Raw genomic sequence first — 19,247 nt, forward strand, 5'->3', positions numbered from 1 at the left:
CCCTAATTGTAACCTGCACGCCTTGTGCTGGATCAGATTTTGCTTTTTGGGAGGTTGGAATTTTCTCCACCTTCATTTGCACTTTTTCTTTCTTGCTCTCATGCTCACTAATGACTTTTCCAGGTTTGTTGCATTTCCAAGTAACATCTCCATGAATTCTCTTAGCTCGTGAAAGTACATCAAGCAACAGAATGGTAAATTTAAGTCATAAAAGCATATCTTAAGTTTTGATTTCAATGCATAATTTATTGAGAGCTGTATTTGGACAACCATATTCAGTCCAGAGCCACAAAACAACAATGTGAAAATCTCCTTTCCTCAGCATCTGCTCTGCTAAGGTACTAACAGGATTACCCCTTGTACTGAAAGGTTAACTCATGCTTTTGTTATTCACAGATACCATCTCTGCAACTTCCTTTTACAAGCCTGCCTAATCCATCCTTAACACTACTAAAATGTTGCAGACCTTTCAGAGAGAGGGAGAGAGAGCCCAGCCCAGACTCACCAATCTCACACCTGCTGCCACTCTGCCTCCTGCTATTTTCAAAACACTGGCTGAAGCAGGAATTAACCTATTAACCCATAGGTGTGCTGGAATATCAGGTGCATTCTCTCACCAAAGCACACCCACCTGCAGCTTTGGTCCCATGGGACAAATAAAATGGGGCTTAAGTGTTTTGTGCTTATTCCCTAGACAGGAGTGCTTTCCAATACACATTCACTGCAGGCACTCCAGGCAGCCCAAGACACAAAGTAGAAAGCTCAGATGCACGACTGGAAGAGGGTTGGATCAAGCAATGGATACATCTAAGCTGTGTTCATGTTGCTCAAAATTGTTTCTAGTCCTTTCTTTATCTGTGACACTTAGAATGCTTTGAGTTGGAACGAACCTTGAAGCTCATCTCATTCCAGCCCCTGCCATGGCAGGGACACCTTCCACTATCCCAGGTTGCTCCAAGCCCCATCCAGCCTGGCCTTGGACACTGCCAGGGATCCAGGGGCAGCCACAGCTTCTCTGGGCACCCTGTGCCAGGGCCTCACCATGCTCACAGGGAAGAATTTCTTCCTGCTCTCTCCATATCTCCACCCCAAAGCTGTAAGGGAGGTTAGCTCTGAACTACAAGGGTCGGTTTCAAATCACCAGGATATTCTTACACAGCACCAAGCTACACCTTGCTCCTGAAGTTAAATATGTAAAGCAGCAGAGAAGTGATGGACAGATTTCCTCAATCTAAAATCAGACCCCAAATGCTCTTATACTGAGTTGTACAGAGCTGCCCTAAATTTCTCAAATTAATAGAACAAATTCTACTTAATCAGACTTAAAAGTGTAGCAATGACTTTCCCTTTCAAGGTTATATTTCAGAATTAACTGCTTGATTGCTCTTTTCTTGATGTTAGACAAAGTCAATGTCAAATTTACCAGGAAATTAAATTATTACAGCTATGCTTTTTAAAACATAGAAGGGAAGCAAATCATGACCTCTATGTCTGGCTGGTCCAGTCAGACAAGCTCCAAGCTTTCTGCAGCCAGAGGCTCAGCCATCACCAAGAGAAGGCGGAGCTGTCGATATTATCATGGAAATTCCTTGCTGTAGAAGGGATGAGCAACCAAAGGAACAATGAAGGCGGTGCTCTGGGCTTCCAGAGCTCATCAGCACAAACACAGGTTGGGTACAGGGTGTTTTCACCACACCTGCCATGACAGAAAAGCCAGGTACGGTGTGTGAACTTCTGCACATCTGGTCCCAGACTTTCATGGTGTGCTCAGGGTCAGTCATTGTTTAGATGTGTAATTTTCTGCATGATAGGAAGGAAGAAACTTGACCTCAAGGACAAATAGAACCACAGAATATCCTGAGCTGACCCATAAGGATCGTTGAAGTTCAACTTCTGGCCCTGCACAGGACACCCCAATAATCCCACCCTGTGCCTGAGAGTCCTCCAAACACTCCTTGAATTCAGGCAGGTGCTTCAAACACTGCCCTGGGAGCCAATTCCAGTGCCCAACCACCCCCTGGGTGAAGAACATTTTCTTAAACCTGCCTTCCTGTCACTGCTCACCAGAGAGCAGAGAAGGAATTTCCATAAGGAAATTGTAGACTGCTATGAGTTCTTTGCCCTAAGTCTCCTCTTCCCCTTTTTTCTCCTCTTGGGGAAAATCTCCATCACAGAATCCACGCAGCTTTAAGCACAAATGGGAAAGGCTTTGCTGAACAACATGGGCAAAATCCCAAGAACCTTCAGCTCTTGCCCCCCCGTGCAGCTGCACTTCCAGCTGCAGGTCTTCTCCTGCAGTTCTGATACAAGTGCCACATCTCATGCAGCCAGACAGAAAATTAAACCCCTTCAACTATTTTAAAGAGCAGCTGAGAGCCATAAAAGGAGGCAGGAAGGGATTAGAGTACAGACTCCATAAAACATACTGAATATGTGAGGATTTTTTAGTAAGAGCAGCATTCTGCTCCACAGCTTTCTGTATTTCATGTGTCTACACAGGAATGGCTAAGCAAGGAAAGTAGGGCAGGAAAATATTTTATTTTGTTTGCTAATTCTCAGCAGGCATTTCTGAGCTGAGAAGATTTTTACTTCAAATCCTATTACAAAAAAAAAAATCCTTCTGCCTGAACTGTGCTGTTCCTGGACTATTTATAACCTATAGCCACGTATATTATGGGCAAAATGTTAACACTGCAGATTCTGCTGATATTATCTGACCTCAGGACACATCCCATTGATTTCCTTACTCAGCAGAACCAGGAGCAGCATTTCACCCTGACTTACATTCTCTGCTAAATGATTTTGGTTTATATTTGTTTCTCTGCAGGGTGCTGGCACACAGTGGGATTCCACACCCTCCTTGCTCCCAACTCTTTCCTAAATAGACAAACAAAAGCTTGTGGTTTTTTTTTTCTCTGTTGACTTGGAATCTATATTCCAGCCATTTTATGCCCTTTACTGTACTTTACAATCTCATTCATATTTAATAAGGTTATCTGAACAGCAGAGAGGATTGGATTCCAGCTGTGCACTTCCAAGTAGTTCCTGATAATGTACCAAAATAATCTGATAATAATTCTAAGGAAAAAAAAAAAAAAAGCAAAAAAAGCTCCAGCAACAATTCAACAGTTTAGCTTCCTCATTTCTTGCGAGCACTTTATCAGTAGTTTGAGTTCATTAGGTGTAACTAATCTGAATTTTTCCTGCCTTTAATCTACGATTTGCACCCATTCACTTTCTTTCATTTTGCATGCAGAGATTTGCAAAAAAAAAATTAATTTAGGATTAATAGAAAGGCAGTATGACTCTAAGTGTGTGCAAATGTTCAAGCACACAAAGAAAATACAAAATGAGGAATAACACAAAAGTAATGTATGAATTCCTACAAAGGACCCTATATGAGGTTTTAATCCAAATGAATGAAGATGAGGAAAAATACCTAAAATAAGATGTAAAGAAGATGGAGAAGAGAACCTTAGGATGCACAATGGGGAATACAAGAGACCTGTGAAATTAAGGAATTTTACTTAAGACTATAAAAGGTGAAATGAAACAAAGATGCAAAAGATCCCAGCCAGCTCCCATTGCTAATGGGAATCAAAGTCAAGTCCCAGATCAGTCTCTTGTCCCAGCTGAATGAGACTGTGAGCCATGACAGGCCATGTCCCTCGTCCCAAAACATTGCTCTCAAGTGATCCTGGTCACCATGCTTGGGACTACGTGGGCATGAGTGGGCAAAATCTAGCAGGAAAATGAGTGAGTGGGAAAATTCAGGGATTTGCAGAATAAAATCACTTTTCCCTGCCACAAGATCTTACACTCACTTCTGCAATCCTGTTTTTCTACATAATAATTCCAGAATCTCTCGTGCCAGACTAAATTTGCACAGATCCTGAGAGGGGAGAGAGTTCAGCCTGTAAGGATGAGACTGATGCCAGAAGATGCTGTGAGCAACCAAAAATGCAGACAACGCTGTGTGAAGGGCCCCAGAGAAGGAAAAGCAAGAATGGTTTTTACAGCCCAGAAAGACTTCAGGAAAGGGATGAGGCACAGCTGTAGGAGGTCTCTGCTCCACATCCCCTTCCCTATCTACACACAGACAGCAGCTCCTGCAGTCTCTAGCACCCACTGCTGCTGGAGAACAGCTCCAGGCAGCTGGAGGGGTTGCAAGGAGCAGAGTGGGAGGGAGATGAGATTGGAGAAGTCAGCAACATCTCTCAGCTCCTTCCCTGGATGGGTACAGCAGCAGACAATGAGGCAGCAGTGAACAGATTTTAGGAATACAAGAACTGTAATATCAAATGCCATATTAAAAAGAAAAAGATTTGGCTGCATGACATGAGGACTATCCTGTGTTGTACAGGCTGAGTACAGTGGCCAAGGTATTAAGATGATGGTGGAAAGCCACTGATCACAGCTGTCCAGTTCAGGACCTGTATACTCAGCTTCCACACTGCTGTGAGAGCTCTGTCAGAGCCACCAGAGCAACAAGTTCAACTCTGATTTACGACATCTGAGAGCTCTTGGAAAGGAAAGCAAAGAAAAAGGGAAATGTAGTGTATGAAGTGGGACAGATTATGATCAGAAGCCCAGAGCATGGCCTGAGAAGCAGTGGCACTCATGCCACTGTCACAAGAAGGGGGGAAAAAAAATACCCTGGAACTAAACTGGGGCTTTAGAAATCAAGACAAGACAAAAGTGAGAAGGAGGCAAAGCCAGCTGATCACATGCCATAAAAGCGGGAAGTCAGGGGAGCTGGGTTCTGTTCACTGTTACATCAGGGACTTCATGATTTTTTGGCAAGTATCTTAATTGGTTCCTAAGATGTCAGCAATATCTGGGCTCAAATGGCCACAGCAAGGTTTAAAGCACTACTGCAAAGGATACTTGGCTACTCTCAAGCAATAAGGTACATATGTGCATGTATAATTTATTATTTGCACTAGGTGCTGAAGGGAGATAAGTGTTTGGAGATTTTTAAGTAAACATTAAGCAAATCAGTTTTCAAACTTCCCTCTGGAATTCTTAAAACCTCAGTGACACAAAATATTTATGGTTTGAATTTAGTAAGACTTCAATATTTGTTTCCTTGAGCAAGAGAGGTCTTATTGAATAGACCAGAGCGATTAACCTAATGAAATATTCCTTTAAAAGCTGGACTTTACCCTGTGTCTAGCATGGGTTAGTGCTGTAATATTAATGCAGAATTACCTTATGCATTTTGCATGGATCACACACGTGGCAAAGCCAAATATTTTTTGTGTACTGAGGGAAACCCACACTGTTTGTACCGGCTCCTGCAACAGCAGACAGAGGCCATGGGATGCAGAGGACAGGGCATCCTGCCTGCTCCTCAGCTGCTCCTTCCAGAAGGGCACAGAACTCCCAGCCTTACAGAATACGCCTGCTAGCCCTGGAACACCTCAAATGACACCAGGCTTCCAGCTTTGAACAGCTCAGCATATTCCTTCCATCGTTGGGCAGAGAAACCACAGCAGGACGTGAGGCTCTGAGTGATAAGCAGGGGTGACGATACCAAACGTATCCACTGAAATCAATCCTCTCTCCTTGTATTAATCAAAACATTGTCCTCCAAAAGCAGATAAAGCTGCAGTGTCTCAGCATGACTCCTTGAATTTCATACTCCTTGCAAACTGTGCTCTTTGGAGACAGATTTTTAGGATTGTGCATTTGGAATACCAACTACTGCTGGCCACGTGGCTAGGAAAAAAACTAAAATAACATCCAGCAACACCAGTGTACCTCCTGGGTATCTTTATCTCTCTGAATATTGGTTAAAGACAGAGTCTAGAGGCCTTCAAATCCAGTTCACCGAGAAGGACACATCCCCCCAAGCCATTACCATGGTGGTCAGGGGAGGCATTTCTGTGGAAAGAGAGGCAGAGTCAAGGTTTATAAGTAAAAGCAATGTGGTTCTGTCTGCTGGGTCAGTGAGAACAGGTCTGGTTCCTCTCTCAGGGGTTTATATATTTTAAATCAGAATGAAACGTGAAAACATTTCTGAGGATAGGAACTAGACCTCAGGAGATGGTAAGGAAAAGGAAACTAGCATAGGGGAGGACAAAATAAAAACAGAGAGAAAAAGAGGCTCTGAAAGACAGGGAGGACAAACCTTTCCATACTGCTGTCACCTGGGTACTTGATCTTTTAATCATGAGCAGCACAGCTATCCTTCTGCTGTACATACACTGGGAACTGTCCTGACATTGTATTTTCACCAAAGACTTTCAGTTCTCCTTTAATCCTTAATTCAAGAATCCTGACACTTAAATTCACCCACAATGGGAACTCTGCCAAATTTTAACCGTGATGAGTTATTTTCTGGTTTTTTTTTATTATTATTTTTATACTGCTGAAATACAAAAGCCTGTACAATCTTCAGCCTTGCTAGAATTTCTCTGAAGCAAAGCATCTTCATTCCAGGTAGAAGTATTAGAAGAAAATAGCTATTAGATTTCCGAGGTATAAAATATTTTATCTATTATCTTCCATTATGATACATCTGTTTAATTACTATCCTGTTGCATCGTGCAATTAGTAAAGCAGTGCTCATCTTGGATACTTGGATACTTATTTGTTCGCTTCTCTCAGTTTCTTACACTCCTTGAATATTATTTTAGTGACACTGTGGAACAGGCTGCCACAGACAGGGTGCTGCCTTCAACAGCACCATGTACAGGACTCACATTTCCAAACCTTTTTGTTGAAGTTAGGGACCCTTCTCTTCCCTGCACCCTGGTCCTGGGCTGAGCACTGTGTTCATTTTTGGGGTTTTTTGCCTCCCAATCCTCTAACCTCAGTTGCAGCCCCAGCTTCAATTTTGGTCTGGACCACAGTCATACAAGTGCAGTTATCAGAAGGTCCTGCCAGCTCTTGGCTGCATCAGGGCTCTCTGCTGGCAGGACTCAGAGGCAGCTGAGGTTTCCAGCTCTTGTGATTATCTACCAAGTAGAGTGAACAATAATTTCTCAAAAGTTTGTAACTCAGCCAACCTTAGCAGCTCTTAATGGTAATCAAGCATGACAAAAAGACCACTTCACAACAAATACCAGGTCCTTTGTCCAAAACATACTTCAGTAAGACATTTCAAGGGAAGAGCAGACACATTCCACAGCAAAAGCAGCGGTGGGCAGCAGGTCGAAGGAGGGGATTGTGCCTCTCTTCTTGGCTCTGGTGAGACCCCACCTGCAGAGCTGCCTCCAGCCCTCAGGTCCCCAGCACAAGAGGGTCAAGGACCTGTTGGAGTGAGTCCAGAGGAGGCCACCAGGCTGATCAGAGGGATGGAGCACCTCTCCTGTGAGGAAAGGTTGAGAGAATTGGGATTGTTCAGCCTGGAGAAGAGAAGCTTCAGGGTGACCTCATTGCAGCATTCCAGTACCTAAGGGAGTCTAAAGGAAGTTGGAGAGAGACTATTTGCAAAAGCATGGACTTACAGAACAAGGGGGAATGGCTTCCCACTGCCAGGGGGCAGGGATGGATGGAAGATTGGGAAGGAATTGTTCCCTGGGAGGGTGGGGATGCCCTGGCACAGGGCGCCCAGAGCAGCTGTGGCTGCCCCTGGATCCCTGGAAGTGCCCAAGGCCAGGTGGGACATTGGGGCTTGGAGCAACCAGTCTGAGAAATGACCAAACCGTGCAGTCAAACTTGTCTAACAGGTAATGGCCAGTTCCCACCTATCACCACCCTGAAACACCTGAGGGTTTCTGTGGTGACAGGGTTTCTATCAGACCATTTTTGTACTTAGTAATGATATGAACACAGCCTAAAATGCTGAAAACGTTTTGTTCATTCATTAGTGGACAGAGCTGAAAATACAGAAGTCCGTGGCTCCAAGACAACCAATTAAATTGAATAAAACAATTTTAAAATTGCCCATACTGTTGGACTTCATTTCATCTGTTACTGAGGTGCGAGTTCTCTTCAGATGGCTCATTAACCTTTCCTTTGGTTTAAGTAAAATATGCCCCTATAAACAATATAGATTTGGTCCTGGTAACAAATTTAGACTGGATCTTTGGATACAAGATGCAGCTGCTGACAGTAATTGCTGCTGGTCCATTTTTCGTCTGTTAGTGTTTTGAAAAACAATTCTTTTGGAAGAATTATAGCTACATTAAAAATGCATGATATTAAGTGAGTCAACACTATTTATAATAGCAACTGAAAAGTGTTTTTCAGGCAGACCACTTTTATATATAAAATCCTACCAGCTTTATTGGAAGCAAACCAGGCTTGAGCATTAGAAGTAGCCAAATATAGACTTGGAACAGTCTAAATATACAGTATTAAAGTTGATAAATAGAATAATTCTGCTGCCTTTGAGGTGACTGGAAACCCTGGGTATAGGGATGTAATAAGTTATGAGATAATGTAATATACATATGTTTGAGATTGTTAATGTGTTTGAAATGGCCACAAATTGTGGAGATTTTCCAGACTGCACACAAGAAACACTTATGCCAACACTCTCGTTAATTTAGATCCAATATATTTTTTTACAAAGGAGAAAAAAGATGTGTCAGTGTTTTCAGAGGGGAAAAATCCTACAACAAAATTGTATCTATTGTAACTCCATCCTCGTTCTACTTCTGCTCTAACACAATCTCTGTTCTCCAAAAAACTGTTAGGAGGGAGTAGGGACATTTAAACTCATCCTTGGCTTTTTAAATGTCTTGGGCAGCCACTATGTTTAATTTCTTTTTTTTTTCCCCAATCAAGTTTAATCCAATACTGTCAGTTTTACAAGTTTTCCAGGAACCTCAATTACCTACGTTACCCACATTTGTCTCCCATCCTAAATGAGAATACAAACAAAACAGAAGAGAAACACTTGGTGCTGGGCTATTAATCTGAAGAATAGGGACAGCTTGATGGGTTTGGATTTTATTCAAAACCATCTGGATCCTCTCTGAACATGTTGAGTGAAGAAAACCTTTTTTCATGAAACATGACATGGCAGTGGTAAAAGTGATAACATTTGCCAGTGCACATTTGTATTCTGCAGCTCTATTCTGACCAAGATCAAGCTGGCATCTTTCCATGTTCTGTATTAGCTCAGGTTAATTTTTCCTGTAGTTTTTTAAATAAGGTGAGAGGCATTAAAGAGGTGGAACGCCTTGTAGAGAAGCAGAGTGCTGTAAAAGAGAAGACAGGAACTTGCTAATTCTAATCCCTAGACAAATATATAAGATTAAAACAAAGATGAAAGTGCAAATAGCAGTCCTAAACCAACAACCCCAGATCCTTTGAAGTTCTTCCAGCTGGCAACTTTGACTACACAAGTCATTTGCTGAGGTGATTTTATTTCTCCAGCCCCAAAAAGTGAGATAAGGTAGCAGTTATATCTCCTCTGACTACAGGGAAGAAATCACTTCCTTTTCCCACCAAATCTCCTGCCAAGCAATATGATATTGAAAACAAATAGCTTTAGAGATTGATTATCTTTAGGGTATTCGTGATTGTTTAACAAAGACCAAAGCCAAACACACACACAATAATAATAAAACAAAATCAAACAAGTGAAGGATGAATATATATAGATAATAGAATCGACACAGGCCATATTCCACAAGATTAGAATTCTACAAAGGAGAAAACTGAGTCAACTTCTCCATTAAGGCCAAGACAGAATCACAGACTGGTTGAGGTTGGAAGGGATCTCTGGAGATTGTCTCTTGTCCAACCCCACTTCCTAAGCAAGGTCAAGCAAATCAGGTTTTCTGGGACTACATCCAGGTAGCTTTTGAATATCTGCAAGGATGGAGACCTCACAATCTCCCTGGGCAAAGTGTGCCAGTGCTCAGCATCCTCACAGTGAAAAAAAAAAAACCAACTAAAAAAAATTACTGAAGCTTAGACAGAGCATCCTCTTCTTTTCTTCTCACTGGGCACCCTTGAAAAGGGCCTGGCTCTATTTTCACACAGAAATAAGATCCCTCCAGCCCCACAACCTTCTATGAGCTAAAATTCCCAGCCCTCTTCCCTCATATAAGAAATGCTTCAGGCCCTGTGTTATCTTAGAGGCCACCACTGACCTGTCTCCAGTAGCTCTACACCTGTCTTTTCTTGAAATCACAAAGCCGAAAGACTGAGTTCAAGCTTTTCTTGAAATGTCTTCATATCACAGGTATGATCACAATCCTCCAAATTTAATACCATGTAATGACAACTGCTTTAACCATAAGGATATTGCACCAGCCTCCACATAACTTCAGGCTACAAAGCAGAACCTGAAAGTGTCTAAAACACATTCCCAAAACACAGAGCTAACAGCTGTGCAGTTCAGAAGATGAGGAGCCCACTCAGCTGTAAGACTTCCCTGCTCCCTCACTTCTGACCCCAACAAAGGAATTGGGACAGGTTGACAAGTAACACCACAGAACTTTTTGGAATCAATACCTTCAGGTTTCATGAGGGAATATCATAAACTTTGATTTTGCAGGCCGGTGGTGCAAAGATGTTTGACTTAGGCAGAGTAAGAAATAAGTAAAAAGCCACTAAAAGCAGTGTCAAGACCTATCAGACTGGGACCAGTCATGGGGGAGATGGAAGAACTGACAGATCAAAACGTAAAAATCATTCCTTTGGAGAAGAAAGAATCCAAAGAACAAAAATATGTTCATTTTCCTTAGAGAGACTGCTCAAAAATTAGAGGTTTCAATCCTTTTATTTTTTTTTAATGTACCTTCTTTCTATGATATTTAACTTCCATTTGCCTTCTTGGTCAAATTTGCTTTTTTTTCTCCAAATGCCTCTGATAGCACCAAATCTTTGAACTATTGCCTTGCCTGTTTCTTTATCTTACAAATTCTCAACTACGTATCTCAATTCCCATGTGCCTTCTTGCCCATCTTCTTAGTTTGGATGCTGGATTTTGTTGCCATTCTCTTGATTAATTGCAATTTTAACTAATCTTCAGCAAGTCACAGTTCCTTTGGTTATTCTGAAACAAGCAAGCTGTAACCCCAGAAATACACAGCGTTGACACAGTTAACACTGAGCCACACTAAAATCCAGCAGCTTGTCTCCAATGGGCAGCAGAGGATGCACAGCCCTTTGGTACAAAAACAGGCACACGTGGACCAATGATCCCCTAGAGACAGCATCCATTTTGTGACAAGTAATCTGTATTTTCCTCTGTTTTCAGTATCTTGAGTGTGACATTGAATATGTAATAAGTTACTCAAGGGAACTGAAGTTGCTGTCACCAAGGAAGAACCAAAATGCTGAGAGTTAAAAATCCTCAATTCCCCACTACCTGATTTCCATCATAGGCTTCTAAAAGAACTGATAAATAAAAGCATAGGAGTGAAGAGAATGTGTTTTGGCTTAATTTTTTTTTAATATAAACCTGTCAAGCCTGAAGCAGAATAATCTCATTGAAGAAAAGCAACAGCAGACATTAATTTTTAATGGTGAAATCCAGCCTGTGTGACCACAAGCCCATTACCCTGTTTGTTTGGATACAAATTTGGAGGAAGGACTAAAAGAGAAATTAAGGTACACTGAAAAGGAAGGAAAATAGCCATAGATTTATCAAAGACAACAATTTGCTAGACTGGTTTTCAAATCTCTTCTATAAAAGCAAGCAGAAATTCATCTCATCTATTCTGATTTTAGTAGAACACTGAATACAGTGAAGCATTGAAAAATTTAAGACACAAGAAGTTGGGCTATTCTAACAACAGTTCCACAGGACAATAATATGGAATAATTCACTTCAAAATCTGGAGATCTGTCAAGATAAAAGTCAGCAATTTACTCTCAGTGCTTTCTGTAGTCTTTGTCTAAACTCAGAACAAAGATGAACAGGATGATTTGTTCTGAGCAGGTTACAAAGACTTTCTAACATTTAAGGCTCAAACATCAGACATTTAGATGGATGAATTTGGGCAGAAGAACCATCTTGGGAATTAACCTTTACCCATCCACTTCTACCCTCAAAGAAGTTCTGCAATAATACCTATGTGATTAATCAACTTATTGAAACTATGGAGGAGGTAATTGGCCTCCCAAGAAGAGTCAGGTGATGAATTCCCTGTGAACTGGGCAAGGAACTATTCCTGTCTGCATAGGAAATCCTAGCTCTGAAACATATATAAGTCTGGTCACATATTTGCAATAAAATCAGGAAATATATATCCAAAATTTAAAAACTGATGCTGAGAAGGGATATCAGCATAATCAGACAAGTGCAGAGGTGACCACAGGAAAAAAAAACTGAAAGAGATCAACTTGTTTAGCTTGGTAAAACACAGCTAAGAAAGGATGTGGTTGCTTTCTAAGCTGTGGATAAAGCAAGATGCAAAGAGGGAAAGAACTACTCATACTAAAAGGGAATTGCTGGCACAAAATCAAAAGTTTACAAACTCATAGCAAAGAACAGTTGGCAGGATGTCAGAAGAGCATTTCAATGCCTTAGAGGAATAACTTTCCAATAGGAATAATGGGCACAGCCTAGAGGATTTTGTAATTAAAATTATTCCTTTTACAACTAAAAATTTAAATATTTGAACGTCAAAATTTAAGATGAAATTGTGACTGAGACAGGAAAGGACTGGACTTGATCTAAGTTATGTTTTCTGGTGTTATGCTTTCATGCAAGGATTACCTTTCCTCTACCCACGTCACCATTCAACCTCATCCCTCCCGTCCCCTTATCCATCTCCAAATACAATCATATTACTCTCCACATCCCCTCAAGCCTTTTGTCTCAACCAACTCCTCCTGCCACTCTCCCTTCCCCTACTTCTAAAAATAACACTCCAAGGCAGTCATCAGACAGGAAAAGTTCCAGCCCAGACATCTGTAGGCTTTACAAAACTCAACATTCTTTTGCCGAACACATCCTTCTTTGTGGAAGAATTGGAGTGGTCAGAGGGAGGCACTTTCCTCACTGAATTTTCTCTGCTCATCGCTCCTTCAAGGATTTTCTTGGCCTGACCCCATGAGCAACATTCATAGCCAAGAAATCTTCCTAAAAGCTGAATTCCAGTAATGTGGACGTAAGACTGCTGGTTCTAGACAGGCTGTTCTCAGCACTGACAGGAGGAGCTGGGAAGGTGCTTCACTCTTACATGTGACTGTGTTATCCCCATCAGAACGAGCCACAGGGAGGGCTTGCACACACATCTGCTCTTCACTTGTGTGAGGAAGCCACTGATGCTTAGCCTGCAGCACTTCAGCCTCAATTGCCAGCCTGTCTCAATGGAAGCGGATCCATTTTCATCACAGGAAATTCATGCCGTGTTGTGCAAAATTATTCCACTCCCATTACAATTTAGCGAGAAAAAATTCTCCATTGCAAGGTTTGCGTCTATTTTTGGGTGTAACCTAAATATCAAATGCCAAGTCACAGAGAGGTCAGCACTCTCTGCATGTAGAAATATCTCACAGGCCTTTTGTGCAGCACAATGGCCAACACTAGCAAACAAAAGAACTGGAGCAGTCCATGGCTACATCACAATCCCAGAAATCAGTCAGGGAACCACTGCTTATTTTAGTAACCACTCGTGCCTTTGTCTGCCCTACCCAGCTTTTCACTCAGCTGCCATTTATGCCATGCTGCAGAAAGGCACAACAAAATATTGAAAAAGATACAATTACAGTTTACTCTACTGCTGTTATGGCCCTACACAGAGCTATTTATAGCTCTAACCCAAATAGAAAATATAAAAGCACAAATGTGTCTACATGTGTAAAAACATTGAAGACTGTTGTTTAACTCAATAGCAAAAGCAGAACAAGAATAAAGAAATCGACATAAATTTTAAAAATACACCAAATTCCTGGAAATTCAATTAGATCTGCATATATGCAGACCTTCTTCTATCCTACACGTACTGAAAATTGTAATCTCCTTCTCAATTAAAAAAAAGCCAACAAAATAAAAATCAGGTCTATTGAATTCTGCTAAAATTGTAATTTTAAAATACTTTTCAGTGCTTTGAATGATAACCATGAAGTTGCTCCTAGTGCCTTTTAAATATTTGTTACTTTCTTTTTGTTGCACTTATATTCTTAGGGATAAATAAAATCACCCCTCTTCAAAAGCTCAAATAGTCATGTAGGTTCATATTTTTAACTCCAAATGAATCAGTTCTGAAAGCACTTACAGACTGCATTTAGTCAATATCCAAAATTAAATTTTAAATTTTTCATCGAAATTTCTAATGGTAGATATATCGATATATACATATGTAGTTAATTCTCCAGCTCGAATGACACTGGAATGATCAGAACCAAATTAATAATAACCAGAATGATTTTGGTTTCAAGGGTAGATGGATTTTTACAGAGTCTCTGCCTCTTCTTCCCTGTCCTGTTCAATTAATGTAAAACCTTTGGACTTTCCACATAAGCCACATCTATGGTTGCCCATCCCTGAGCATTAGAAGCCAAGGAAATAAAATTGCCAGAGATGACATCTGGGATTTTATTTTTATTTATTTTTATTTTGCCCACTATCAAAAGCTGCAAAAAGGTGTCTCATGGTACAAGTTTAAAAATTGACCTGAATGACTGAAATACAGCAAGATGTAATGAGACACATTACAGTTGTTCTGATTATGGAGATTAGGGATACTTGGGCATTTTTATTATTATTTGGTTCTCTAATGCGTTGGTAACCTGAGTTTCCAGAGCTTGCTCAGCTGGAACAAAGAAATGAGTTGTGACAGCTTTTTGAGTTGTTTGGTTTTTTTTGTTTTTTTTTTTGTTATATATATTTGTCATCACTGTTAGTTATTAATTAGTTTTTAGTTATTAATTTTGCAATTATGAACTACTCTCCAGCCAAAGTTACACCCCCCCAGACATTGTCAGGGTTCTTGCAGACACCTTCTGAGTCAAGACATTGCCAAAACATTTTTTACCTATCATTTACAAAGGTTCTAACTCAACTTTTTGTTTTCCAGATCCTCAGATAATCACTGATATTCCCAAAAAATCCAATGCTTTAGATACAGATCCCTCTTTACATACTGCCAGCTGCTATTTTCCCTAGACTCTACAGTTTCTTAAGGAAGGTCTTCTGCTTTTACAAGACCTATGTATTCCACACGCCCCTCTTTGAACAGTGAGAAACCTACAACATCTGCAACCCTCTGCTGCTACACAGAACAGAATTCAAAACTAATTATGGCTGATTAAATACCAGGAAAACCATCATGCGTAAATCAAATCTGGTTAACACATAAATGAGGGAAGGCATGATGAATTAATTGTCTAGTTAAGAGCAAATTGGACCCTTCCTAGAAGGGAATATTTACAAATACTTACTACTTGGAAATTCAGGAGTTATAAATCAAAATGTTATATAGTTGAATGTGCATTTGATTACCCAAATAAATTATTGAAGCTACCCTTACATCAAGATTCAAAAAGGACCTGGGCATTCACATATATTTAAAGGTACAATAAAGATTTCAAAGGTGAAAATAAACATAATGCCTACAGACTTAGGACAGCCTCAAATAATTGTAAACTGGAATAAAAAACAACAGCAGGAAGCAGATTACACCATGTCTGTCTAACCTGAGTTTTTACATTTCCCTTAGAAATATCTGGAGTGGCTCTTACCTGACACAGAGTACTGGCCTGGACAGACCCAACATTGGTTAGTTACTGTTATGCACACCAAAGAATTTGACATTCTGCAGGCAAAACATCTCAAAACTTCATAAAATACAAAGACTACTCACAGGACCTATTGAAAATAGATATGAGACAACTGAATCTTGGACAAGTAATGCAGCAGCACCCAGCAGATTAGGCCTGCAGACATAGCCCACCTTGCACCCCTACACTGTGATCACAGGAAGATATTTTCTCCTGCAAAATCACTCATCACACTACTGAGAAAAAAACAGCTTGGTCAGAGACCCAGAAGAGAATTATTTTAGATTCACAAAACCTATGGATTGCTTGGAAAGTGAGATGAGCACTACAAGTCACATTTCCTAAAGAGATGCTGGATATGGAATTACAGCTATTCCACCACAGTTACCTGAGGCATTGCAAACCTGCATACTGGCTCAACAAAATGCTTCCCCTCAATGAAAAAAAATCTCAGGAATGTCAAGGCAGGGATAAAAAATTAAAAAAAAAAATTTAAAATCACAGACCCTACACAGTATACCTTAGAACCACCCATTGATTAGAAACTTGCATGGACTCTTATCACGCCCCTACTCAGCTCTCTGAAGATAATGGCTTGGCTTGCAAGGTATTTCATTTTCACTTACACCTTTACCTTCAGTTCTGTCTGAAGGTCCCTAATGTTTACAGCGGAGAAAAAAAAGATCTCTTTTGTCATCCCATGACAATATTTCATCCAAAGAGATTCTTGGCTTTAGGAAATACATAAAAGAAACTGAAATTTCCTCCAGGTGCCATGAATTGACACCTGTTCTCCTGCAAATGCCCTCAGTATGTTCTGCACTGAGCAGCCTAATGCAGACACAAGGCCACGTGCCTTGGAGAAAAAAAAAATGGAAGGAAGAAGCACTTACCACAAGGACAACACTTGACCGGTCACTTTGGACCTGCTGCACTTGGATGCAGGGTCCTGGCACTTGTAACCTCGAGCCACTAGGAACATTCCCAGCATCTCCATTTGGGATGCTGCTGTTACTAGGCCCAAGACCTACAGATGCCCTGTACAGGTAGGTGTGAGTGAGTTTACCCACACCAGTGACCTCCAGCATGTCCGGTGGGAGGTGGGAACTGGGAAGCATGTGCACACTGTAACAATACTTTTTGTAATCATCAGCTGGGCAGCAGCAGCAACAAGTCCGGCACCGGCACAGCCGGACGATGGCGAGGAAGAAGATGAATGCTGCAAAGATGAACGAGACGCAGGCAAGGGAAACGATCAAGTAGATGTTTGTAGCGTTGAGCAGTGGCGGTGGCTCCCCGCTGTCATCGAAATCCGGCAGTGCCTGGGGCAGGGTGTCAGCCAGCAGGATGCCCACGGTGACGGTGGAGGAGAGCGGTGGGTCCCCGTGGTCCCGCACCACCACGACCACCTTGTGCTTGAGGAAGTCGGTGGAGCTCATGGAGCGCGTGGTGCGCAGCTCGCCGGTGTGCGGTGACAGCTGGAACAGGGTGGAGTCGGAGGAATGGGTGAGGTGATAGGAAAGCCAGGCATTCTGTGCATTGTCCTCATCGTCTGCCACCACTTTGGTCACCAGGTAGTCCTCATCAGCCAGGCGGGGCACGACTTCCACAGCTAGTGAGCCATTCTGGCTGATGGGGTACAGGATGGCTGGGGCGTTGTCATTCTGGTCTGAGATGTAAACATTCACTGTTACGGCAGCACTCAAGGCTGGTGACCCACTGTCCTTGGCTTCCACTTGGAAATGGAAGCTCCTAAGCTGCTCAAAATCAAAGGCACGTTTTGCATAGATGCTCCCATTGGCCAAGTTCATAGACAAAAAGCTGGACAGAGCACTGCCTGCAACTGTGGAATTCCTGAGCGTGTAAGAGACCCGTCCATTCTCCCCTATGTCAGGGTCAGATGCCGAGACCTGGTAGAGAAAAGCACCAAGTGGATTGTTCTCCTCCACAAACACATCAAATGCATCAGCACTGAAGACAGGGGGGTTATCATTCACATCAGAAATCTGCACCCAAAGAGTCTTCTGAGTGGTGAGAGGAGGAGAACCCAAGTCTGTGGCAGTAATGGTGATGTTGTACTCACTGATCAGCTCTCGGTCCAGAAGCTCACTGGTGACAAGGCTGTAGTAGTTTTGAAGGGAAGGCTTTAACTGGAAGGGAAGGTTTTCAGAGATCTGGCAGGTTACTTTCCCATTCTCCCCAGGGTCCTTATCCAAAACACTCAGCAGAGCTATCACTGTGCCAGGAGCAGCATCCTCAGGAATGGGACTGGAAAGGGATGTAATTGTAATCTCTGGGCCATGATTGTTCACATCCGTGATTTCCACCAGCAGCTTCGCTGTGCTGGACATGCCAAACGCCCCATTGTCCCTTGCCTCAATGAGCATCTCGAGAAGGGGTCTCTGAACAGCTAAAACGCCATTGACTGTCACCTCCCCAGTGTGTGGGTGAATCGAGAACATCCGCTGCAAGTCAGCAGAAGTTGTATTGCTAAAGGAATACCTGACCTCTCCATTTGGACCTTCATCCAAGTCCGTGGCGTGCACTTGGGCTACCAAAGTGCCACTGGGGGAGTTTTCCAAGATACTCGCCCTGTAGACCGAGTGCTCAAATTCTGGTGCGTTGTCATTGGTATCCAGCACAGTCACAATGACCGGGACATCACCAGACTTTGGAGGGTTCCCACCATCTTTGGCTGTAAGCACAAGTCTGTGAGTGGCTTGCTGCTCCCTGTCTAAGGCTTTCTTCAGCACCAATTCAGGATATTTACTCCCATCCCCACGTATCTGCATTTCCAAATAGAAATGTTCGTCAGGGCTCAGAGTATAATTCTGGACACCGTTAGCACCTTCATCGAGATCTTGGGCATTAGGGAGCGTAAACCGTGCCCCAGGTGACAGGAACTCAGGCATGTTTATATGATATTCACTTAAGGGAAAGCTGGGGGAGTTGTCATTTATGTCCAAGACTTTGAATTCTATCCTATAAAGCTCTAGAGGGTTTTCTAACACGAGTTCGTAATTCAGAAGACAGACAGACTTTAATTCACAAAGCTGTTCTCTGTCTATGGGCTCGTTAACAGACAAAGCCCCTGTGCTGGCATTTATATTAAAATATTGCTTACTTGAACCGGTGATCATGCGAAATTTCCGAGCTGAAAGTGTAGCTGCATCTATTCCTAAATCCTTTGCTATGTTCCCAACAGAGGCTCCACGCTCTGTTTCTTCGGCGATGGAATACACTATTTGCCCGTCCGCGGTGCAGCAAATAAGGCAGAAAACCATTAAATAGCCCCGCATGCTTCCTCCCCTGGCTCAGCTCCCCGCAGACCGGCACAGCAGGAACATAATCCAGAATTTCAGCGAGCACCCCGAGTTCCCGGCGCGCAGCGAACGGGGCGCACCGGCGACAAGGCGACAAAGTTCGGGGCGGGCGGGGGAGGCTCCGCGGCGGCTCCGCTCCGCTCTCTCCCGGCCGTGCCGCCGGCTGCCGTGCGGGGCTAAGCGAGCAGAGGCGGCAGCTCCGAATCGCTGCGCCCGCCGCCGCCGCTCGCTGTGACCGGCGCTCCGGCCCCGCGCGGTTCTTGGGCGGGCAGCGGCGGCGGCGCC

At 42.6% G+C, this 19,247-nt stretch overlaps 1 protein-coding gene across 1 annotated transcript; it reads right to left on the bottom strand.

Annotated features, from left to right (window-relative positions):
* Nucleotides 1–15,490: 15,490 nt before the first annotated feature.
* On the bottom strand, nucleotides 15,491–19,222 carry LOC134049804 (protocadherin alpha-C1-like). Its single transcript, XM_062502478.1, has 3 exons — nucleotides 16,533–19,222; nucleotides 15,601–15,618; nucleotides 15,491–15,505 (listed from the first exon to the last, which is right to left on the bottom strand). Exons 1-3 carry the CDS (start codon nucleotides 18,936–18,938, stop codon nucleotides 15,491–15,493), a joined length of 2,439 nt encoding a protein of 812 aa, XP_062358462.1. The 5' UTR covers nucleotides 18,939–19,222.
* Between the last annotated feature and the right edge of the window lie 25 nt (nucleotides 19,223–19,247).

This window comes from Cinclus cinclus, chromosome 14 (genome assembly GCF_963662255.1).
Source record: "Cinclus cinclus chromosome 14, bCinCin1.1, whole genome shotgun sequence".
Classification (NCBI taxonomy): domain Eukaryota; kingdom Metazoa; phylum Chordata; class Aves; order Passeriformes; family Cinclidae; genus Cinclus; species Cinclus cinclus.

Excerpts from the sequence above, each read along its gene's own strand:
- LOC134049804 (XM_062502478.1), bottom strand. The coding sequence starts at position 18,938 with ATGCGGGGCTATTTAATGGTTTTCTGCCTTATTTGCTGCACCGCGGAC.